This window comes from Chiloscyllium plagiosum, unplaced genomic scaffold, assembly GCF_037043375.1.
Source record: "Chiloscyllium plagiosum isolate Xiang-an unplaced genomic scaffold, Cpla_swu_hap1 HiC_scaffold_2, whole genome shotgun sequence".
Classification (NCBI taxonomy): Eukaryota; Metazoa; Chordata; class Chondrichthyes; order Orectolobiformes; family Hemiscylliidae; genus Chiloscyllium; species Chiloscyllium plagiosum.
In genome coordinates this window covers 160,280,777-160,306,238 of record NW_028270140.1, presented here as the reverse complement: position 1 = coordinate 160,306,238, position 25,462 = coordinate 160,280,777, and the positions used below count along the sequence as shown (strand labels likewise).

The following is a 25,462-nucleotide window of genomic DNA, read 5'->3' as shown; positions in this document are numbered from 1 at the left end:
CTCCATCCACCCTGTCGCAGTGATATCTCCATCCACCCTGTCACAGTGATATCTCCATCCACACTGTCACAGTGATATCTCCATCCACCCTGTCACAGAGATATCTCCATCCACCCTGTCGCAGTGATATCTCCATCCACCCTGTCACAGTGATATCTCCATCCACCCTGTCGCAGTGATATCTCCATCCACCCTGTCAGAGTGATATCTCCATTCACCCTGTCACAGTGATATCTCCATCCACCCTGTCGCAGTGATATCTCCATCCACACTGTCACAGTGATATCTCCATCCACCCTGTCGCAGTGATATCTCCATCCACCCTGTCACAGTGATATCTCCATCCACCCTGTCGCAGTGATATCTCCATCCACTCTGTCGCAGTGATATCTCCATCCACCCTGTCGCAGTGATGTCTCCATCCATACTGTCGCAGTGATATCTCCATCCACTCTGTCGCAGTGATATCTCCCTCCACCCTGTCACAGTGATATCTCCATCCACCCTGTCACAGTGATATCTCCCTCCACCCTGTCACAGTGATATCTCCATCCACACTGTTACTGTCGCAGTGATATCTCCATCCACTCTGTCTCAGTGATATCTCCATCCACTCTGTCGCAGTGATACCTCCCTCCACCCTGTCACAGTGATATCTCCATCCACCCTGTCGCAGTGATATCTACATCCACCCTGTCGCAGTGATATCTCCATCAACTCTGTCGCACTGATATCTCCATTCACCCTGTCACAGTGATATCTCCATCCACCCTGTCGCAGTGATATCTCCATCAACTCTGTCGCAGTGATGTCTCCATCCACCCAGTCGCAGTGATATCTCCATCCACCCAGTCGCAGTGATACCTCCCTCCACCCTGTCACAGTGATATCTCCATCCACCCTGTCACAGTGATATCTCCATCCACCCTGTCACAGTGATATCTCCCTCCACCCTGTTGCAGTGATATCTCCATCACCCTGTCACAGTGATATCTCCATCCATCCTGTCACAGTGATATCTCCATCCACACTGTCACAGTGATATCTCCATCCATCCTGTCGCAGTGTTATCTCCATCCACTCTGTCACAGTGATATCTCCATCCACCCAGTCACAGTGATATCTCCATCCACCCTGTCACAGTGATATCTCCCTCCACCCTGTCGCAGTGATATCTCCATCCACCCTGTCACAGTGATATCTCCATCCACCCTGTCACAGTGATATCTCCATCCACCCAATCACAGTGATATCTCCATCCACCCTGTCGCAGTGATATCTCCATCCACCCTGTCACAGTGATATCTCCATCCATCCTGTCGCAGTGTTATCTCCATCCACTCTGTCACAGTGATATCTCCATCCACCCAGTCACAGTGATATCTCCATCCACCCTGTCACAGTGATATCTCCCTCCACCCTGTCGCAGTGATATCTCCATCCACCCTGTCACAGTGATATCTCCATCCACCCTGTCACAGTGATATCTCCATCCACCCAATCACAGTGATATCTCCATCCACCCTGTCGCAGTGATATCTCCATCCACCCTGTCGCAGTGATATCTCCATCCACCCTGTCGCGGTGATACCTCCCTCCACCCTGTCACAGTGATGTCTCCATCCACCCTGTCACAGTGATATCTCCATCCACTCTGTCGCAGTGATATCTCCATCCACCCTGTCGCAGTGATATCTCCCTCCACACTGTCGCAGTAATACCTCCCTCCACCCTGTCGCAGTGATATCTCCATCCACCCTGTCACAGTGATACCTCCCTCCACCCTGTCACAGTGATATCTCCATCCAACTTGTCACAGTGATATCTCCATCCACGCTGTCGCAGTGATATCTCCATCCACCCTGTCGCAGTGATATCTCCATCCACCCTGTCACAGTGATATCTCCATCCACCATGTCGCATTGATATCTCCCTCCTCTCTGTCGCAGTGATATCTCCATCCACCCTGTCACAGTGATATCTCCATCCACACTGTCGCAGTGATACCTCCCTCCACCCTGTCACAGTGATATCTCCCTCCACCCTGTCACAGTGATATCTCCATCCACCCTGTCACAGTGATATCTCCATCCACCCTGTCACAGTGATATCTCCATCCACCCTGTCGCAGTGATATTTCCATCCACCCTGTCGCAGTGATATTTCCATCCACCCTGTCGCAGTGATATCTCCATCCACCCTGTCACAGTGATATCTCCATCCACCCTGTCGCAGTGATATCTCCATCCACCCTGTCAGAGTGATATCTCCATCCACTCTGTCACAGTGATATCTCTATCCACCCTGTCGCAGTGATATCTCCATCCACCCTGTCGCAGTGATATCTCCATCCACCCTGTCACAGTGATATCTCCATCCACCCTGTCACAGTGATATCTCTATCCACCCTGTCACAGTGATATCTCCATCCACCCTGTCACAGTGATATCTCCATCCACCCTGTCGCAGTGATATCTTCATCCACCCTGTCACGGTGATATCTCCATACACCCTGTCGCAGTGATATCTCCATCCACCCTTTGCAGTGATATCTCCATCCACCCTGTCACAGTGATATCTCCATCCATCCTGTCGCAGTCATATCTCCATCCACCCTGTTGCCGTGATATCTCCATCCACCCTGTCACAGTGATATCTCCATCCACTCTGTCGCAGTGATATCTCCATCCACCCTGTCACAGTGATATCTCCATCCATCCTGTCACAGTGATATCTCCATCCACCCTGTCACAGTGATATCTCCATCCACTCTGTCGCAGTGATATCTCCATCCACTCTGTCGCAGTGATATCTCCATCCACACTGTCACAGTGATATCTCCATCCACCCTGTCGCAGTGATATCTCCATCTACCCTGTCACAGTGATATCTCCATCCAGCCTTTTGCAATGATATCTCCATCCACCCTGTCACAGTGATATCTCCATCCACCCTGTCGCAGTGATATCTCCATCCACCCTGTTGCAGTGATATCTCCAACCACCCTGTCACAGTGATATCTCCATCCACCCAGTCGCAGTGATATCTCCATCCACCCTGTCACAGTGATATCTCCATCCACCCTGTCACAGTGATATCTCCATATACCCTGTCACAGTGATATCTCCAACCACTCTCTCGCAGTGATATCTCCATCCACCCTGTCACAGTGATATCTCCATCCACCCTGTCACAGTGATATCTCCATCCACCCTGTCGCAGGCATATCTCCATCCACCCTGTCACAGTGATATCTCCATCCACCCTGTCACAGTGATATCTCCATCCACTCTGTCGCAGTGATAACTCCATCCATCCTGTCGCAGTGATATCTCCATCAACTCTGTCGCACTGATATCTCCATTCACCCTGTCACAGTGATATCTCCATCCACCCTGTCGCAGTGATATCTCCATCAACTCTGTCGCAGTGATGTCTCCATCCACCCAGTCGCAGTGATATCTCCATCCACCCAGTCGCAGTGATACCTCCCTCCACCCTGTCACAGTGATATCTCCATCCACCCTGTCACAGTGATATCTCCATCCACCCTGTCACAGTGATATCTCCCTCCACCCTGTTGCAGTGATATCTCCATCACCCTGTCACAGTGATATCTCCATCCATCCTGTCACAGTGATATCTCCATCCACACTGTCACAGTGATATCTCCATCCATCCTGTCGCAGTGTTATCTCCATCCACTCTGTCACAGTGATATCTCCATCCACCCAGTCACAGTGATATCTCCATCCACCCTGTCACAGTGATATCTCCCTCCACCCTGTCGCAGTGATATCTCCATCCACCCTGTCACAGTGATATCTCCATCCACCCTGTCACAGTGATATCTCCATCCACCCAATCACAGTGATATCTCCATCCACCCTGTCGCAGTGATATCTCCATCCACCCTGTCGCAGTGATATCTCCATCCACCCTGTCGCGGTGATACCTCCCTCCACCCTGTCACAGTGATGTCTCCATCCACCCTGTCACAGTGATATCTCCATCCACCCTGTCGCAGTGATATCTCCATCCACCCTGTCGCAGTGATATCTCCCTCCACACTGTCGCAGTAATACCTCCCTCCACCCTGTCGCAGTGATATCTCCATCCACCCTGTCACAGTGATATCTCCATCCACTCTGTCGCAGTGATATCTCCATCCACCCTGTCACAGTGATACCTCCCTCCACCCTGTCACAGTGATATCTCCATCCAACTTGTCACAGTGATATCTCCATCCACGCTGTCGCATTGATATCTCCCTCCTCTCTGTCGCAGTGATATCTCCATCCACCCTGTCACAGTGATATCTCCATCCACACTGTCGCAGTGATACCTCCCTCCACCCTGTCACAGTGATATCTCCATCCACCCTGTCACAGTGATATCTCCATCCACCCTGTCACAGTGATATCTCCATCCACCCTGTCGCAGTGATATTTCCATCCACCCTGTCGCAGTGATATTTCCATCCACCCTGTCACAGTGATACCTCCCTCCACACTGTCGTAGTGATACCTCCCTGCACCCTGTCACAGTGATATCTCCCTCCACGCTGTCACAGTGATATCCCCATCCACCCTGTCGCAGTGATATCTCCCTCCACACTGTCGTAGTGATACCTCCCTGCACCCTGTCACAGTGATATCTCCCTGCACGCTGTCACAGTGATATCTCCATCCACCCTGTCACAGTGATATTTCCATCCACCCTGTCGCAGTGATACCTCCCTCCACCCTGTCACAGTGATATCTCCATCCACCCTGTCACAGTGATATCTCCATCCAAACTTTCGCAGTGATATTTCCATCCACCCTGTCACAGTGATATCTCCATCCACCCTGTCACAGTGATATCTCCATCCAACCTTTCGCAGTGATATTTCCATCCACCCTGTCACAGTGATATCTCCATCCACCCTGTCACAGTGATATCTCCATCCACCCTATCGCAGTGATATTTCCATCCACCCTGTCGCAGTGATACCTCCCTCCACCCTGTCACAGAGATATCTCCCTCCACCCTATCACAGTGATATTTCCATCCACCCTGTCACAGTGATATCTCCATCCACCCTGTCACAGTGATATCTCCATCCACCCTGTCACAGTGATACCTCCCTCCACCCTGTCACGGTGTTATCTCCATCCACCCTGTCACAGTGATACCTCCCTCCACACTGTCACAGTGATATCTCCATCCACCCTGTCGCAGTGATATCTCCCTCCACACTGTCGTAGTGATACCTCCCTGCACCCTGTCACAGTGATATCTCCCTCCATCCTGTCACAGTGATATCTCCATCCACCCTGTCGCAGTGATATTTCCATCCACCCTGTCGCAGTGATACCTCCCTCCACCCTGTCACAGTGATATCTCCATCCACCCTGTCACAGTGATATCTCCATCCAACCTTTCGCAGTGATATTTCCATCCACCCTGTCACAGTGATATCTCCATCCACCCTGTCACAGTGATATCTCCATCCACCCTTTCGCAGTGATATTTCCATCCACCCTGTCGCAGTGATACCTCCCTCCACCCTGTCACAGTGATATCTCCCTCCACCCTATCACAGTGATATTTCCATCCACCCTGTCACAGTGATATCTCCATCCACCCTGTCACAGTGATATCTCCATCCACCCTGTCGCAGTGATATCTCCATCCACTCTGTCACAGTGATATCTCCATCCAACCTGTCGCAGTGATATTTCCATCCACCCTGTCACAGAGATATCTCCATCCACACTGTCGCAGTGATATCTCCATCCACCCTGTCACAGTGATATTTCCATCCATCCTGTCACAGTGATATCTCCATCCGCTCAGTCACAGTGATATCTCCATCCACCCTGTCGCAGTGATATCTCCATACACCCTGTCACAGTGATATCTCCATCCACCCTGTTACTATCGCAGTGATATCTCCATCCACTCTGTCGCAGTGATATCTCCATCCACTCTGTCGCAGTGATACCTCCCTCCACCCTGTCACAGTGATATCTCCATCCACCCTGTCGCAGTGATATCTCCATCCACCCTGTCGCAGTGATATCTCCATCAACTCTGTCCCAGTGATATCTCCATCCACCCTGTCACAGTGATATCTCCATCCACCCTGTCACAGTGATATCTCCATCCAACTTGTCGCAGTGATATTTCCATCCACCCTGTCGCAGTGATAACTCCATCCACGCTGTCGCAGTGATAACTCCATCCACCCTGTCGCAGTGATAACTCCATCCACGCTGTCACAGTGATATCTCCATCCACACTGTCTCAGTGATATCTCCATCCACCCTGTCACAGTGATATCTCCATCCACCCTGTCGCAGTGATATCTCCATCCACCCTGTCACAGTGATATCTCCGTCCACACTGTCACAGTGATATCTCCATCCACTCTGTCACAGTGGTATCTCCATCCACCCTGTCGCAGTGATATTTCCATCCACTCTGTCACAGTGATATCTCCATCCACTCTGTCACAGTGATATCTCCATCCACACTGTCGCAGTGATATTTCCATCCACCCTTTCGCTGTGATATCTCCATTCACCCTGTCGCAGTGATATTTCCATCCACTCTGTCGCAGTGATATCTCCATCCACCCTGTCGCAGTGATATTTCAATCCACTCTGTCACAGTGATATCTCCATCCACACTGACACCGTGATATCTCCATCCACTCTGTCGCAGTGATATTTCCATCCACCCTGTCGCAGTGATATCTCCATCCACCCTGTCACAGTGATATCTCCATCCACACTGTCGCAGTGATATTTCCATCCACCCTGTCGCAGTGATATCTCCATCCACCCTGTCGCAGCGATATCTCCATCCACCATGTCACAGTGATATTTCCATCCACCCTGTCACAGTGATATCTCCATCCACCCTGTCGCAGTGATATCTCCATCCACTCTGTCGCAGTGATATCTCCATCCACACTGTCGCAGTGATATTTCCATCCACCCTGTCGCAGTGATACCTCCCTCCACCCTGTCACAGTGATATTTCCATCCACCCTGTCGCAGTGATACCTCCCTCCACCTTGTCACAGTGATATTTCCATCCACCCTGTCGCAGTGATATCTCCATCCACCCTGTCGCAGTGATATTTCCATCCACCCTGTCACAGTGATATCTCCATCCACTCTGTCGCCGTGATATCTCCATCCACCCTGTCGCAGTGATATCTCCATCCACCCTGTCGCAGTGATATCTCCATCCACGCTGTCGCAGTGATAACTCCATCAAATCTGTCGCAGTGATATCTCCATCCACCCTGTCGCAGTGATATCTCCATCCACCCTGTCGCAGTGATATCTCCATCCACTCTGTCGCAGTGATATCTCCATCCACCCTGTCGCAGTGATCTCTCCATCCACCCTGTCACAGTGATATCTCCATCCACTCTGTCGCAGTGATATCTCCATCCACTCTGTCGCAGTGATATCTCCATCCACCCTGTCGCAGTGATATCTCCATCCACCCTGTCGCAGTGATATCTCCATCCACTCTGTCGCAGTGATATCTCCATCCACCCTGTCGCAGTGATATCTCCATCCACCCTGTCGCAGTGATATCTCCATCCACCCTATCACAGTGATATCTCCATCCACCCTGTCGCAGTGATATCTCCATCCACCCTGTCGCAGTGATATCTCCATCCACCCTGTCGCAGTGATATCTCCATCCACCCTGTCACAGTGATATCTCCATCCACCCTGTCACAGTGATATCTCCATCCACTCTGTCGCAGTGATACCTCCCTCCACCCTGTCGCAGTGATATCTCCATCCACACTGTCGCAGTGATATTTCCATCCACCCTGTCGCAGTGATATCTCCATCCACCCTGTCACAGTAATATCTCTTTCCACCCTGTCGCAGTGATATCTCCATCCACTCTGTCGCAGTGATATCTCCATCCACACTGTCGCAGTGATAAGTCCATCCACCCTGTCGCAGTGATACCTCCCTCCACCCTGTCACAGTGATATTTCCATCCACCCTGTCGCAGTGATACCTCCCTCCACCCTGTCACAGTGATATTTCCATCCACCCTGTCGCAGTGATATCTCCATCCACCCTGTCGCAGTGATATCTCCATCCACCCTGTCGCAGTGATATCTCCATCCACTCTGTCGCAGTGATACCTCCCTCCACCCTGTCGCAGTGATATCTCCATCCACACTGTCGCAGTGATATTTCCATCCACCCTTTCGTAGTGATATCTCCATCCACCCTGTCACAGTGATATCTCCATCCACTCTGTCGCAGTGATACCTCCCTCCACCCTGTCGCAGTGATATCTCCATCCACACTGTCGCAGTGATATTTCCATCCACCCTGTCGCAGTGATATCTCCATCCACCCTGTCGCAGTGATATCTCCATCCACCCTGTCGCAGTGATATCTCCATCCACTCTGTCGCAGTGATATCTCCATCCACCCTGTCGCAGTGATACCTCCCTCCACTCTGTCGCAGTGATATCTCCATCCACCCTGTCACAGTGATATCTCCATCCACTCTGTCACAGTGATATCTCCATCCACTCTGTCGCAGTGATATCTCCATCCACCCTGTCACAGTGATATCTCCATCCACCCTGTCGCAGTGATATCTCCATTCACCCTGTCGCAGTGATATCTCCATCCACCCTGTCGCAGTGATATCTCCATCCACCCTGTCACAGTGATATCTCATTCCACCCTATCACAGTGATATCTCCATCCACCCTGTCACAGTGATATCTCCATCCACCCTGTCGCAGTGATATCTCCATCCACCCTGTCGCAGTGATATCTCCATCCACACTGTCGCAGTGAAATTTCCATCCACCCTGTCGCAGTGATATTTCCATCCACCCTGTCGTAGTGATATCTCCATCCACCCTGTCACAGTGATATCTCCATCCACTCTGTCGCAGTGATACCTCCATCCACACTGTCGCAGTGATATTTCCATCCACCCTGTCGCAGTGATATCTCCATCCACTCTGTCGCAGTGATATTTCCATCCACTCTGTCGCAGTGATATCTCCATCCACTCTATCGCAGTGATATCTCCATCCACACTGTCGCAGTGATATTTCCATCCACCCTGTCACAGTGATATCTCCATCCACCCTGTCGCAGTGATATCATTAGTTGTCTGGTTTTGAGTTGGAATGAGGATGACAAACCAGTAGTAGGGCGGTGGGGTTGTGCAGGAGCCATTACAGTGCTGCGTGTTAGTGTGAATGTGTGAGAGTTTGTGAGTGAGTGTGTCTGTGAGTGTGTGTGTGTGTGTGGTTCGTTTTGTGTAAGTGTATGATAGTGGGTGTGGCCTATCTTTGGGGAAGATTGGGGGATGGCAATAGCTTTGGAATTGGTTTTGCTTGAATTTGCATTAATTGGTGTTTCAGAAGGAACTGGAGAATGCTGCATTTACCAGCCGCCCTGCAGCCCTCGCGAATCTTCCAGGATAAATTGCAGGCTCTGCTGGGCTTCGCACACCTCCGGGTGGTGCCTGTGGATGGCTGCACCATGGCATCAGGAAGTGACTCAAAACAATCTACAGGTGAGTTGACAACAGAATCAGCACTACCCAAAACTGGTTCAATATTGCAGAGAGTAGGAACCACTTGGACGTTTCAGTGGGATACGTTCTCTTTAGCAGGTTAAATGAGGGGTACAGTCAGTGATGGGGGATCAGAGTGGTGCTGGAAAAGCACAGCAGTTCAGGCAGCATCCGAGGAGCAGGGAAATCAACGTTTCGGCAAAAGCCCTTCATCAGGAATAGATGCAGGAAGACTCCAGGGTGGAGAGAGAAATGAGAGGAGGGTGGGGGTGGGGAGAAAGTAGCATAGAGTACAATAGGTGAGTGGGGGAGGGGATGAAGGGAGGAGAGGGTGGAGTGGATAGGTGGAAAAGGAGATAGGCAGGTAGGACAAGTCATGGGGACAGTGCTGAGTTGGAAGGTTGGAGCTGGGGTGAGGTGGGGGAAGGGGAAATGAGGAAACTGGTGAAATCCACGGATCCCCACTCAGCCGAGGACATGGAGGTCCTGGGCCTCTTTCACCGCCGCTCCCTCACCACCAGACGCCTGGAGGAAGAACGCCTCATCTTCCGCCTCAGAACACTTCAACCCCAGGGCATCAATGTGGACTTCAATAGTTTCCTCATTTCCCCTTCCCCCACCTCAGTAATGGGGGCAGAGTGTATATGGAGCTTTGGGAGCGGGATTAAATTGGGGGGTGTGGAGTCAGTGATGGGGGTAGAATGTACATGGGCATTTGGGTGGAGGGTAAATGGGTGGGTCGAGTCAGTGATGAGGGGGAAGAATGTACAGGGCTCCTCACCTCTGTCGTGAAAGGTATACACCATCGCTCAAACTGCATTGTCAACAGACTGTGCCAGGTGCTCCTTTCCCTGGGGTCATTCTGAACGGTGTCTGAGAACCTGTCTGTGATCTTGGGAGAAAGTACAGTGTATGATGCAGTCCATGATGGATTTGCCACTTGCATGTGCCATGAAATTTACTGTTTCCCCATTTCTGTCCATGTTTTGCAGATTCCATTGAGGATGGGGATGCAGATGTGTTGTTTCTCTCAGTCCAGGAGATTTTGAAAGCAGCAGTAATGGTCAATGCAGATGTGCTGACAGAGACCTTTCAACTTTTGATGGAGGCAGCAAAGGAGCATGGGACCACCCTGCCTGGGCTGGTTCCTAATGGCCTGTACCTCCCTGCACCTCCGTTATATTGTCCTCAACCTGCTATTGACACAGAGGTGAGTGTGGTGAGCAGGGAACACAGTGGCATGGAGGTGAGCGCGGTGAGCAGGGAACACAGTGACACGGAGTTGAGCGTGGTGAGCAGGGAACACAGTGACACGGAGGTGAGCGCGGTGAGCAGGGAACACAGTGACACGGAGTTGAGCGTGGTGAGCAGGGAACACAGTGACACGGAGGTGAGCGCGGTGAGCAGGGAACACAGTGGCACGGAGGTGAGTGTGGTGAGCAGGGAAGACAGTGACCAGTGACACAGAGGTGAGTGTGGTGTGCAGGGAACACAGTGACACTGAGGTGAGCGTGGTGTGCAGGGAACGTAGTGATACGGAGTGAGCAGGGAACACAGTGACACAGAGGTGAGCGTGGTGAGCAGGGAACGTAGTGACACGGATGTGAGTGTGGTGAGCAGGGAACACAGTGACAGGGAGGTGAGCATGGTGAGCAGGGAACACAGTGACACTAAAGTGAGCGTGGTGAGCAGGGAACACAGTGACACTGAGGTGAGCGTGGTGAGCAGGGAACACAGTGACACGGAGGTGAGCGTGGTGAGCAGGGAACACAGTGACACTGAGGTGAGCGTGGTGAGCAGGGAACACAGTGACATGGAGGTGAGTGTGGTGAGCAGGGAACACAGTGACACTGAGGTGAGCGTGGTGAGCAGGGAACACAGTGACATGGATGTGAGTGTGGTGAGCAGGGAACACAGTGACACGGAGGTGAGCGTGGTGAGCAGGGAACACAGTGACACGGAGGTGAGTGTGGTGAGGGGGAACACAGTGAGACAGAGGTGAGTGTGGTGAGCAGGGAACACAGTGACACGGAGGTGAGTGTGGTGAGCAGGGAACACAGTGACACGGAGGTGAGTGTGGTGAGCAGGGAACACAGTGACACGGATGTGAGTGTGGTGAGCAGGGAACACAGTGACACGGAGGTGTGCGTGGTGAGCAGGGAACACAGTGACACGGATGTGAGTGTGGTGAGCAGGGAACACAGTGACACGGAGGTGAGCGTGGTGAGCAGGGAACACAGTGACACGGATGTGAGTGTGGTGAGCAGGGAACACAGTGACACGGAGGTGTGCGTGGTGAGCAGGGAACACAGTGACACAGAGGTGAGTGTGGTGAGCAGGGAACACAGTGACACTGAGGTGAGCATGGTGAGCAGGGAACACAGTGACACGGATGTGAGTGTGGTGAGCAGGGAACACAGTGACACGGATGTGAGTGTGGTGAGCAGGGAACACAGTGACACGGAGGTGAGTGTGGTGAACAGGGAACACAGTGACACGGAGGTGAGCGTGGTGAACAGGGAACACAGTGACACGGAGGTGAGTGTGGTGAGCAGGGAACACAGTGACATGGAGGTGAGCACGTTGAGCTGGGAATACAGTGACACGGAGGTGAGCACGGATTCAGAGACCACAGTGATATGGAGGTGTGTGTAGTGAGCAGGGAACGCAGTGACACGGAGGTGAGCGTGGTGAGCAGGGAACACAGTGACACGGATGTGATTGTGGTGAGCAGGGAACACAGTGACACGGAGGTGAGCATGGTGAGCAGGGAACACAGTGACACGGAGGTGTGCGTGGTGAGCAGGGAACACAGTGACACAGAGGTGAGCGTGGTGAGGGGGAACACAGTGACACGGAGGTGAGGGTGGTGATCAGGGAGCACAGTGACACGGAAGTGAGCACGTTGAGCTGGGAACACAGTGACACGGAGGTGAGAGCGGTGAGCAGGGAACACAGTAACACGGAGGTGAGCACGTTATGCTGGGAACACAGTGACACGGAGGTGAGCACGTTGAGTTGGGAACACAGTGACACGGAGGTGAGCACGTTGAGCTGGGAACACAGTGACACGGAGGTGAGCACGTTGAGTTGGGAACACAGTGACACGGAGGTGAGCACGTTGAGCTGGGAACACAGTGACACGGAGGTGAGCACGTTGAGTTGGGAACACAGTGACACGGAGGTGAGCACGTTGAGCTGGGAACACAGTGACACGGAGGTGAGCGTGGTGAGGGGGAACACAGTGACACGGAGGTGAGGGTGGTGATCAGGGAGCACAGTGACACGGAAGTGAGCACGTTGAGCTGGGAACACAGTGACACGGAGGTGAGCGTGATGAGCAGGGAACACAGTGACACGGAGGTGAACAGGGAACACAGTGACACGGAGTTGAGCACGTTGAGCTGGGAATACAGTGACACGGAGGTGAGCACGGATTCAGAGACCACAGTGATATGGAGGTGTGTGTAGTGAGCAGGGAACACAGTGACACGGAGGTGAGTGTGGTGAGCAGGGAACACAGTGACACGGAGGTGAGTGTGGTGAGCAGGGAACACAGTGACACGGAGGCGAGCGTGGTGAGCAGGGAACACTGACACGGATGTGAGTGTGGTGAGCAGGGAACACAGTGACACGGAGGTGAGCATGGTGAGCAGGGAGCACAGTGACACGGAGGTGTGCGTGGTGAGCAGGGAACACAGTGACACAGAGGTGAGCGTGGTGAGCAGGGAACACAGTGACACGGAGGTGAGTGTGGTGAGCAGGGAACACAGTGACACGGAGGTGAGCATGGTGAGCAGGGAACACAGTGACACGGATGTGAGTGTGGTGAGCAGGGAACACAGTGACACGGAGGTGAGTGTGGTGAGCAGGGAACACAGTGACACGGAGGTGAGTGTGGTGAGGGGGAACACAGTGACACGGAGGTGAGTGTGGTGAGCAGGGAACACAGTGACACGGAGGTGAGTGTGGTGAGCAGGGAACACAGTGACACGGAGGTGAGTGTGGTGAGCAGGGAACACAATGACACGGAGGTGAGCGTGGTGAGCAGGGAGCACAGTGACACGGAGGTGTGCGTGGTGAGCAGGGAACACAGTGACACAGAGGTGAGCGTGGTGAGCAGGGAACACAGTGACACGGAGGTGAGCATGGTGAGCAGGGAACACAGTGACACGGATGTGAGTGTGGTGAGGGGGAACACAGTGACACGGAGGTGAGTGTGGTGAGCAGGGAACACAGTGACACGGAGGTGAGTGTGGTGAGCAGGGAACACAGTGACACGGAGGTGAGTGTGGTGAGCAGGGAACACAATGACACGGAGGTGAGCGTGGTGAGCAGGGAACACAGTGACACGGATGTGAGTGTGGTGAGCAGGGAACACAGTGACTCGGAGGTGAGCATGGTGAACAGGGAACACAGTGACATGGAGGTGAGCACGTTGAGCTGGGAATACAGTGACACGGAGGTGAGCACGTTGAGCTGGGAACACAGTGACACGGAGGTGAGCGTGGTGAGCAGGGAACACAGTGACACGGAGTTGAGCGTGGTGAGGGGGAACACAGTGACACGGAGGTGAGGGTGGTGATCAGGGAACACAGTGACACGGAGGTGAGCGTGGTGAGGGGGAACACAGTGACACGGAGGTGAGGGTGGTGATCAGGGAGCACAGTGACACGGAAGTGAGCGTGGTGAGCAGGGAACACAGTGACACGGAGGTGAACAGGGAACACAGTGACACGGAGTTGAGCACGTTGAGCTGGGAATACAGTGACACGGAGGTGAGCACGGATTCAGAGACCACAGTGATATGGAGGTGTGTGTAGTGAGCAGGGAACGCAGTGACATGGATTTGAGTGTGGTGATCAGGGAGCACAGTGACACGGAGGTGAGCACGGTGAGCAGGGAACTCTGTGACAAGGAGGTGACCACGGTGAGCAGGGAACACAGTGATATGGAGGTGAGCGCGGTGAGCAGGGAACACAGTGACACGGAAATGAGTGTGGTGAGCAGGGAACACAGTGACACTGAGGTGAGCGTGGTGAGCAGGGAACACAGTGACACGGAGGTGAGCAGGGAACACAGTGACACTGAGGTGAGCGTGGTGAGCAGGGAATGTAGTGACACAGAGCAGAGCAGGGAACACAGTGACACGGAGGTGAGTGTGGTGAAGGGGAACACAGTGACTCGGAGGTGAGCGTGGTGAGCAGGGAATGTAGTGACACAGAGCAGTGCAGGGAACACAGTGACACGGAGGTGAGTGTGGTGAGGGGGAACACAGTAACACGGAGGTGAGCACGTTGAGCAGGGAACACAGTGACACGGAAGTGAGCACGTTGAGCTGGGAACACAGTGACACGGAGGTGAGCATTGTGAGCAGGGAACACAGTGACACGGAAGTGAGCACGTTGAGCTGGGAATACAGTGACACGGAGGTGAGCAGGGAACACAGTGACACGGAGGTGAGCGTGGTGAGCAGGGAACACAGTAACACGGAGGTGAGCACGTTGAGCTGGGAATACAGTGACACGGAGGTGAGCAGGGAACACAGTGACACGGAGGTGAGTGTGGTGAGCAGGGAACACAGTAACACGGAGGTGAGCACGTTGAGCTGGGAACACAGTGACACGGAGGTGAGTGTGGTGAGCAGGGAACACAGTGACACGGAGGTGAGCGTGGTGAGCAGGGAACACAGTGACACGGAAGTGAGCACATTGAGCTGGAAACACAGTGACACGGAGGTGAGCGTGGTGAGCAGGGAATACAGTGACACGGAGGTGAGCGTGGTGAGCAGGGAACACAGTGACACGGAAGTGAGCACGTTGAGCTGGGAACACAGTGACACTGAGGTGAGCGTGGTGAGCAGGGAACACAGTGACACGGAGGTGAGCGTGGTGAGCAGGGAACACAGTGACACGGAGGTGAGCGTGGTGATCAGGGAGCACAGTGACACGGAAGTGAACAGGGAACACAGTGACACGGAGGTGAACAGGGAACACAGTGACATGGAGGTGAACAGGGAACACAGTGACACGGAGGTGAGCACGTTGAGCTGGGAACACAGTGACACGGAGGTGAGCGTGGTGAGCAGGGAACACAGTGACACGGAGGTGAGCGTGGTGAGCAGGGAGCACAGTGACACGGAAGTGAACTGGGAACACAGTGACACGGAGGTGAGCACGGATTCAGAGACCACAGTGATATGGAGGTGTGTGTAGTGAGCAGGGAACGCAGTGACATGGATTTGAGTGTGGTGATCAGGGAGCACAGTGACACGGAGGTGAGCACGGTGAGCAGGGAACACAGTGACAAGGAGGTGAGCACGGTGAGCAGGGAACACAGTGATATGGAGGTGAGTGTGGTGAGCAGGGAACACAGTGACACGGAAATGAGTGTGGTGAGCAGGGAACACAGTGACACTGAGGTGAGTGTGGTGAGCAGGGAACGCAGTGACACGGAGGTGAGTGTGGTGAAGGGGAACACAGTGACACGGAGGTGAGCGTGGTGAGCAGGGAACACAGTGACACGGAGGTGAGTGTGGTGAGGGGGAACACAGTGACACTGAGGTGAGTGTGGTGAGGGGGAACACAGTGACACGGAGGTGAGTGTGGTGAGGGGGAACACAGTGACACGGAGGTGAGCGTGGTGAACATGGAACACAGTGACACGGAGGTGAGTGTGGTGAGGGGGAACACAGTGACACGGAGGTGAGTGTGGTGAGGGGGAACACAGTGACACGGAGGTGAGTGTGGTGAGGGGGAACACAGTGACACGGAGGTGAGTGTGGTGAGGGGGAACACAGTGACACGGAGGTGAGTGTGGTGAGGGGGAACACAGTGACACGGAGGTGAGTGTGGTGAGGGGGAACACAGTGACACGGAGGTGAGTGTGGTGAGGGGGAACACAGTGACACTGAGGTGAGTGTGGTGAGGGGGAACACAGTGTCACGGAGGTGAGTGTGGTGAGGGGGAACACAGTGACACGGAGGTGAGTGTGGTGAGGGGGAACACAGTGACACGGAGGTGAGTGTGGTGAGGGGGAACACAGTGACACTGAGGTGAGTGTGGTGAGGGGGAACACAGTGACACGGAGGTGAGTGTGGTGATCAGGGAACACAGTGACACGGAGGTGAGTGTGGTGAGCAGGGAACACAGTGACACGGATGTGAGCGTGGTGAGCAGGGAACACAGTAACACGGAGGTGAGTGTGGTGAGCAGGGAACACAGTGACACGGATGTGAGCGTGGTGAGGGGGAACACAGTGACACTGAGGTGAGTGTGGTGATCAGGGAACACAGTGACATGGAGGTGAGTGTGGTGAGGGGGAACACAGTGACACGGAGGTGAGTGTGGTGAGTAGGGAACACAGTGACACGGAGGTGAGTGTGGTGAGTAGGGAACACAGTGACACGGAGGTGAGTGTGGTGAGTAGGGAACACAGTGACACGGATGTGAGTGTGGTGAGCAGGGAACACAGTAACACGGAGGTGAGCGTGGTGAGTAGGGAACACAGTGACATGGAGGTGAGTGTGGTGAGGGGGAACACAGTGACACTGAGGTGAGTGTGGTGATCAGGGAACACAGTGACACGGAGGTGAGTGTGGTGAGGGGGAACACAGTGACACGGAGGTGAGCGTGGTGAGTAGGGAACACAGTGACACGGAGGTGAGTGTGGTGAGCAGGGAACACAGTGACACGGAGGTGAGTGTGGTGAGGGGGAACACAGTGTCACGGAGGTGAGTGTGGTGACGGGGAACACAGTGACACGGAGGTGAGTGTGGTGAGGGGGAACACAGTGACACGGAGGTGAGTGTGGTGAGGGGGAACACAGTGACACGGAGGTGAGTGTGGTGAGGGGGAACACAGTGTCACGGAGGTGAGTGTGGTGAGGGGGAACACAGTGACACGGAGGTGAGTGTGGTGAGGGGGAACACAGTGTCACGGAGGTGAGCGTGGTGAGGGGGAACACAGTGACACTGAGGTGAGTGTGGTGAGCAGGGAACACAGTGACACGTATGAGAGTGTGGTGAGCAGGGAACACAGTGTCACGGAGGTGAGTGTGATGAGGGGGAACACAGTGACACGGAGGTGAGTGTGGTGAGGGGGAACACAGTGACACGGAGGTGAGCGTGGTGAGCAGGGAACACAGTGACACGGAGGTGAGCGTGGTGAGCAGGGAACACAGTGACACGGAGGTGAGCGTGGTGAGCAGGGAACACAGTGACACGGAGGTGAGTGTGGTGAGGGGGAACACAGTGACACTGAGGTGAGTGTGGTGAGGGGGAACACAGTGACACGGAGGTGAGTGTGGTGAGCAGGGAACACAGTGACACGGAGGTGAGTGTGGTGAGGGGGAACACAGTAACACGGAGGTGAGCACGTTGAGCAGGGAACACAGTGACACGGATGTGAGTGTGGTAAGCAGGGAACACAGTGACACGGAAGTGAGCACGTTGAGCTGGGAACACAGTGACACGGAGGTGAGCATTGTGAGCAGGGAACACAGTGACACGGAAGTGAGCACGTTGAGCTGGGAATACAGTGACACGGAGGTGAGCAGGGAACACAGTGACACGGAGGTGAGCGTGGTGAGCAGGGAACACAGTAACACGGAGGTGAGCACGTTGAGCTGGGAATACAGTGACACGGAGGTGAGCAGGGAACACAGTGACACGGAGGTGAGTGTGGTGAGCAGGGAACACAGTAACACGGAGGTGAGCACGTTGAGCTGGGAACACAGTGACACGGAGGTGAGTGTGGTGAGCAGGGAACACAGTGACACGGAGGTGAGCGTGGTGAGCAGGGAACACAGTGACACGGAAGTGAGCACATTGAGCTGGAAACACAGTGACACGGAGGTGAGCGTGGTGAGCAGGGAATACAGTGACACGGAGGTGAGCGTGGTGAGCAGGGAACACAGTGACACGGAAGTGAGCACGTTGAGCTGGGAACACAGTGACACTGAGGTGAGCGTGGTGAGCAGGGAACACAGTGACACGGAGGTGAGCGTGGTGAGCAGGGAACACAGTGACACGGAGGTGAGCGTGGTGATCAGGGAGCACAGTGACACGGAAGTGAACAGGGAACACAGTGACACGGAGGTGAACAGGGAACACAGTGACATGGAGGTGAACAGGGAACACAGTGACACGGAGGTGAGCACGTTGAGCTGGGAACACAGTGACACGGAGGTGAGCGTGGTGAGCAGGGAACACAGTGACACGGAGGTGAGCGTGGTGAGCAGGGAGCACAGTGACACGGAAGTGAACTGGGAACACAGTGACACGGAGGTGAGCACGGATTCAGAGACCACAGTGATATGGAGGTGTGTGTAGTGAGCAGGGAACGCAGTGACATGGATTTGAGTGTGGTGATCAGGGAGCACAGTGACACGGAGGTGAGCACGGTGAGCAGGGAACACAGTGACAAGGAGGTGAGCACGGTGAGCAGGGAACACAGTGATATGGAGGTGAGTGTGGTGAGCAGGGAACACAGTGACACGGAAATGAGTGTGGTGAGCAGGGAACACAGTGACACTGAGGTGAGTGTGGTGAGCAGGGAACGCAGTGACACGGAGGTGAGTGTGGTGAAGGGGAACACAGTGACACGGAGGTGAGCGTGGTGAGCAGGGAACACAGTGACACGGAGGTGAGTGTGGTGAGGGGGAACACAGTGACACTGAGGTGAGTGTGGTGAGGGGGAACACAGTGACACGGAGGTGAGTGTGGTGAGGGGGAACACAGTGACACGGAGGTGAGCGTGGTGAACATGGAACACAGTGACACGGAGGTGAGTGTGGTGAGGGGGAACACAGTGACACGGAGGTGAGTGTGGTGAGGGGGAACACAGTGACACGGAGGTGAGTGTGGTGAGGGGGAACACAGTGACACGGAGGTGAGTGTGGTGAGGGGGAACACAGTGACACGGAGGTGAGTGTGGTGAGGGGGAACACAGTGACACGGAGGTGAGTGTGGTGAGGGGGAACACAGTGACACGGAGGTGAGTGTGGTGAGGGGGAACACAGTGACACTGAGGTGAGTGTGGTGAGGGGGAACACAGTGTCACGGAGGTGAGTGTGGTGAGGGGGAACACAGTGACACGGAGGTGAGTGTGGTGAGGGGGAACACAGTGACACGGAGGTGAGTGTGGTGAGGGGGAACACAGTGACACTGAGGTGAGTGTGGTGAGGGGGAACACAGTGACACGGAGGTGAGTGTGGTGAGGGGGAACACAGTGACACGGAGGTGAGCGTGGTGAACATGGAACACAGTGACACGGAGGTGAGTGTGGTGAGGGGGAACACAGTGACACGGAGGTGAGTGTGGTGAGGGGGAACACAGTGACACGGAGGTGAGTGTGGTGAGGGGGAACACAGTGACACGGAGGTGAGTGTGGTGAGGGGGAACACAGTGACACGGAGGTGAGTGTGGTGAGGGGGAACACAGTGACACGGAGGTGAGTGTGGTGAGGGGGAACACAGTGACACGGAGGTGAGTGTGGTGAGGGGGAACACAGTGACACTGAGGTGAGTGTGGTGAGGGGGAACACAGTGTCACGGAGGTGAGTGTGGTGAGGGGGAACACAGTGACACGGAGGTGAGTGTGGTGAGGGGGAACACAGTGACACGGAGGTGAGTGTGGTGAGGGGGAACACAGTGACACTGAGGTGAGTGTGGTGAGGGGGAACACAGTGACACGGAGGTGAGTGTGGTGATCAGGGAACACAGTGACACGGAGGTGAGTGTGGTGAGCAGGGAACACAGTGACACGGATGTGAGCGTGGTGAGCAGGGAACACAGTAACACGGAGGTGAGTGTGGTGAGCAGGGAACACAGTGACACGGATGTGAGCGTGGTGAGGGGGAACACAGTGACACTGAGGTGAGTGTGGTGATCAGGGAACACAGTGACATGGAGGTGAGTGTGGTGAGGGGGAACACAGTGACACGGAGGTGAGTGTGGTGAGTAGGGAACACAGTGACACGGAGGTGAGTGTGGTGAGTAGGGAACACAGTGACACGGAGGTGAGTGTGGTGAGTAGGGAACACAGTGACACGGATGTGAGTGTGGTGAGCAGGGAACACAGTAACACGGAGGTGAGCGTGGTGAGTAGGGAACACAGTGACATGGAGGTGAGTGTGGTGAGGGGGAACACAGTGACACTGAGGTGAGTGTGGTGATCAGGGAACACAGTGACACGGAGGTGAGTGTGGTGAGGGGGAACACAGTGACACGGAGGTGAGCGTGGTGAGTAGGGAACACAGTGACACGGAGGTGAGTGTGGTGAGCAGGGAACACAGTGACACGGAGGTGAGTGTGGTGAGGGGGAACACAGTGTCACGGAGGTGAGTGTGGTGACGGGGAACACAGTGACACGGAGGTGAGTGTGGTGAGGGGGAACACAGTGTCACGGAGGTGAGTGTGGTGACGGGGAACACAGTGACACGGAGGTGAGTGTGGTGAGGGGGAACACAGTGACACGGAGGTGAGTGTGGTGAGGGGGAACACAGTGACACGGAGGTGAGTGTGGTGAGGGGGAACACAGTGTCACGGAGGTGAGTGTGGTGAGGGGGAACACAGTGACACGGAGGTGAGTGTGGTGAGGGGGAACACAGTGTCACGGAGGTGAGCGTGGTGAGGGGGAACACAGTGACACTGAGGTGAGTGTGGTGAGCAGGGAACACAGTGACACGTATGAGAGTGTGGTGAGCAGGGAACACAGTGTCACGGAGGTGAGTGTGATGAGGGGGAACACAGTGACACGGAGGTGAGTGTGGTGAGGGGGAACACAGTGACACGGAGGTGAGCGTGGTGAGCAGGGAACACAGTGACACGGAGGTGAGCGTGGTGAGCAGGGAACACAGTGACACGGAGGTGAGCGTGGTGAGCAGGGAACACAGTGACACGGAGGTGAGTGTGGTGAGGGGGAACACAGTGACACTGAGGTGAGTGTGGTGAGGGGGAACACAGTGACACGGAGGTGAGCGTGGTGAGCAGGGAACACAGTGACACGGAGGTGAGTGTGGTGAACAGGGAACACAGTGACACGGAGGTGAGTGTGGTGAACAGGGAACACAGTGACACGGAGGTGAGTGTGGTGAGCAGGGAACACAGTGACATGGAGGTGAGCGTGGTGAACAGGGAACACAGTGACACGGAGGTGAGTGTGGTGAGCAGGGAACACAGTGATACGGAGGTGAGTGTTGTGAGCAGGGAACACAGTGACACGGATGTGAGCGTGGTGAGCAGGGAACACAGTAACACGGAGGTGAGTGTGGTGAGCAGGGAACACAGTGACACGGATGTGAGCGTGGTGAGGGGGAACACAGTGACACTGAGGTGAGTGTGGTGATCAGGGAACACAGTGACATGGAGGTGAGTGTGGTGAGGGGGAACACAGTGACACGGAGGTGAGTGTGGTGAGCAGGGAACACAGTGACACGGAGGTGAGTGTGGTGAGTAGGGAACACAGTGACACGGAGGTGAGTGTGGTGAGGGGGAACACAGTGACACGGATGTGAGTGTGGTGAGCAGGGAACACAGTAACACGGAGGTGAGCGTGGTGAGTAGGGAACACAGTGACATGGAGGTGAGTGTGGTGAGGCGGAACACAGTGACACTGAGGTGAGTGTGGTGATCAGGGAACACAGTGACACGGAGGTGAGTGTGGTGAGGGGGAACACAGTGACACGGAGGTGAGTGTGGTGAGCAGGGAACACAGTGACACGGAGGTGAGTGTGGTGAGGGGGAACACAGTGTCACGGAGGTGAGTGTGGTGACGGGGAACACAGTGACACGGAGGTGAGTGTGGTGAGGGGGAACACAGTGACACAGAGGTGAGTGTGGTGAGGGGGAACACAGTGACACGGAGGTGAGTGTGGTGAGGGGGAACACAGTGTCACGGAGGTGAGTGTGGTGAGGGGGAACACAGTGACACTGAGGTGAGTGTGGTGAGCAGGGAACACAGTGACACGTATGAGAGTGTGGTGAGCAGGGAACACAGTGTCACGGAGGTGAGTGTGATGAGGGGGAACACAGTGACACGGAGGTGAGTGTGGTGTGGGGGAACACAGTGTCACGGACGTGAGTGTGGTGAGGGGGAACACAGTGACACGGAGGTGAGCGTGGTGAGCAGGGAACACAGTGACACGGAGGTGAGCGTGGTGAGCAGGGAACACAGTGACACGGAGGTGAGCGTGGTGAGCAGGGAACACAGTGACACGGAGGTGAGTGTGGTGAGGGGGAACACAGTGACACGGAGGTGAGCGTGGTGAGCAGGGAACACAGTGACATGGAGGTGAGCGTGGTGAACAGGGAACACAGTGACACGGAGGTGAGCGTGGTGAGCAGGGAACACAGTGACATGGAGGTGAGCGTGGTGAACAGGGAACACAGTGATACGGAGGTGAGCGTGGTGAGCAGGGAACACAGTGACATGGAGGTGAGCGTGGTGAACAGGGAACACAGTGACACGGAGGTGAGCGTGGTGAGCAGGGAACACAGTGACACTGAGGTGAGTGTGGTGATCAGGGAACACAGTGACATGGAGGTGAGTGTGGTGAGGGGGAACACAGTGACACGGAGGTGAGTGTGGTGAGCAGGGAACACAGTGACACGGAGGTGAGTGTGGTGAGTAGGGAACACAGTGACACGGAGGTGAGTGTGGTGAGGGGGAACACAGTGACACGGATGTGAGTGTGGTGAGCAGGGAACACAGTAACACGGAGGTGAGCGTGGTGAGTAGGGAACACAGTGACATGGAGGTGAGTGTGGTGAGGGGGAACACAGTGACACTGAGGTGAGTGTGGTGATCAGGGAACACAGTGACACGGAGGTGAGTGTGGTGAGGGGGAACACAGTGACACGGAGGTGAGCGTGGTGAGTAGGGAACACAGTGACACGGAGGTGAGTGTGGTGAGCAGGGAACACAGTGACACGGAGGTGAGTGTGGTGAGGGGGAACACAGTGTCACGGAGGTGAGTGTGGTGACGGGGAACACAGTGACACGGAGGTGAGTGTGGTGAGGGGGAACACAGTGACACGGAGGTGAGTGTGGTGAGGGGGAACACAGTGACACGGAGGTGAGTGTGGTGAGGGGGAACACAGTGTCACGGAGGTGAGTGTGGTGAGGGGGAACACAGTGACACGGAGGTGAGTGTGGTGAGGGGGAACACAGTGTCACGGAGGTGAGCGTGGTGAGGGGGAACACAGTGACACTGAGGTGAGTGTGGTGAGCAGGGAACACAGTGACACGTATGAGAGTGTGGTGAGCAGGGAACACAGTGTCACGGAGGTGAGTGTGATGAGGGGGAACACAGTGACACGGAGGTGAGTGTGGTGAGGGGGAACACAGTGACACGGAGGTGAGCGTGGTGAGCAGGGAACACAGTGACACGGAGGTGAGCGTGGTGAGCAGGGAACACAGTGACACGGAGGTGAGCGTGGTGAGCAGGGAACACAGTGACACGGAGGTGAGTGTGGTGAGGGGGAACACAGTGACACTGAGGTGAGTGTGGTGAGGGGGAACACAGTGACACGGAGGTGAGCGTGGTGAGCAGGGAACACAGTGACACGGAGGTGAGTGTGGTGAACAGGGAACACAGTGACACGGAGGTGAGTGTGGTGAACAGGGAACACAGTGACACGGAGGTGAGTGTGGTGAGCAGGGAACACAGTGACATGGAGATGAGCGTGGTGAACAGGGAACACAGTGACACGGAGGTGAGTGTGGTGAGCAGGGAACACAGTGATACGGAGGTGAGTGTTGTGAGCAGGGAACACAGTGACACGGATGTGAGCGTGGTGAGCAGGGAACACAGTAACACGGAGGTGAGTGTGGTGAGCAGGGAACACAGTGACACGGATGTGAGCGTGGTGAGGGGGAACACAGTGACACTGAGGTGAGTGTGGTGATCAGGGAACACAGTGACATGGAGGTGAGTGTGGTGAGGGGGAACACAGTGACACGGAGGTGAGTGTGGTGAGCAGGGAACACAGTGACACGGAGGTGAGTGTGGTGAGTAGGGAACACAGTGACACGGAGGTGAGTGTGGTGAGGGGGAACACAGTGACACGGATGTGAGTGTGGTGAGCAGGGAACACAGTAACACGGAGGTGAGCGTGGTGAGTAGGGAACACAGTGACATGGAGGTGAGTGTGGTGAGGGGGAACACAGTGACACTGAGGTGAGTGTGGTGATCAGGGAACACAGTGACACGGAGGTGAGTGTGGTGAGGGGGAACACAGTGACACGGAGGTGAGTGTGGTGAGCAGGGAACACAGTGACACGGAGGTGAGTGTGGTGAGGGGGAACACAGTGTCACGGAGGTGAGTGTGGTGACGGGGAACACAGTGACACGGAGGTGAGTGTGGTGAGGGGGAACACAGTGACACGGAGGTGAGTGTGGTGAGGGGGAACACAGTGACACGGAGGTGAGTGTGGTGAGGGGGAACACAGTGTCACGGAGGTGAGTGTGGTGAGGGGGAACACAGTGACACTGAGGTGAGTGTGGTGAGCAGGGAACACAGTGACACGTATGAGAGTGTGGTGAGCAGGGAACACAGTGTCACGGAGGTGAGTGTGATGAGGGGGAACGCAGTGACACGGAGGTGAGTGTGGTGAGGGGGAACACAGTGTCACGGACGTGAGTGTGGTGAGGGGGAACACAGTGACACGGAGGTGAGCGTGGTGAGCAGGGAACACAGTGACACGGAGGTGAGCGTGGTGAGCAGGGAACACAGTGACACGGAGGTGAGCGTGGTGAGCAGGGAACACAGTGACACGGAGGTGAGTGTGGTGAGGGGGAACACAGTGACACGGAGGTGAGCGTGGTGAGCAGGGAACACAGTGACATGGAGGTGAGCGTGGTGAACAGGGAACACAGTGACA

General features: G+C 54.9%; 1 protein-coding gene across 2 annotated transcripts in view; it reads left to right on the top strand.

Annotated features, from left to right (window-relative positions):
- cplane1 (ciliogenesis and planar polarity effector 1) overlaps positions 1-25,462 on the top strand; it is an 885,738-nt gene that overhangs the window by 619,023 nt on the left and 241,253 nt on the right. For both annotated transcript variants that reach the window (XM_087975286.1, XM_087975281.1), the window contains exons 17-18: positions 9,425-9,579; positions 10,572-10,789. In XM_087975286.1, coding sequence (XP_087831412.1) covers positions 9,425-9,579; positions 10,572-10,789 — 373 coding nt within the window. The remainder of the gene's footprint in view (positions 1-9,424; positions 9,580-10,571; positions 10,790-25,462) is intronic.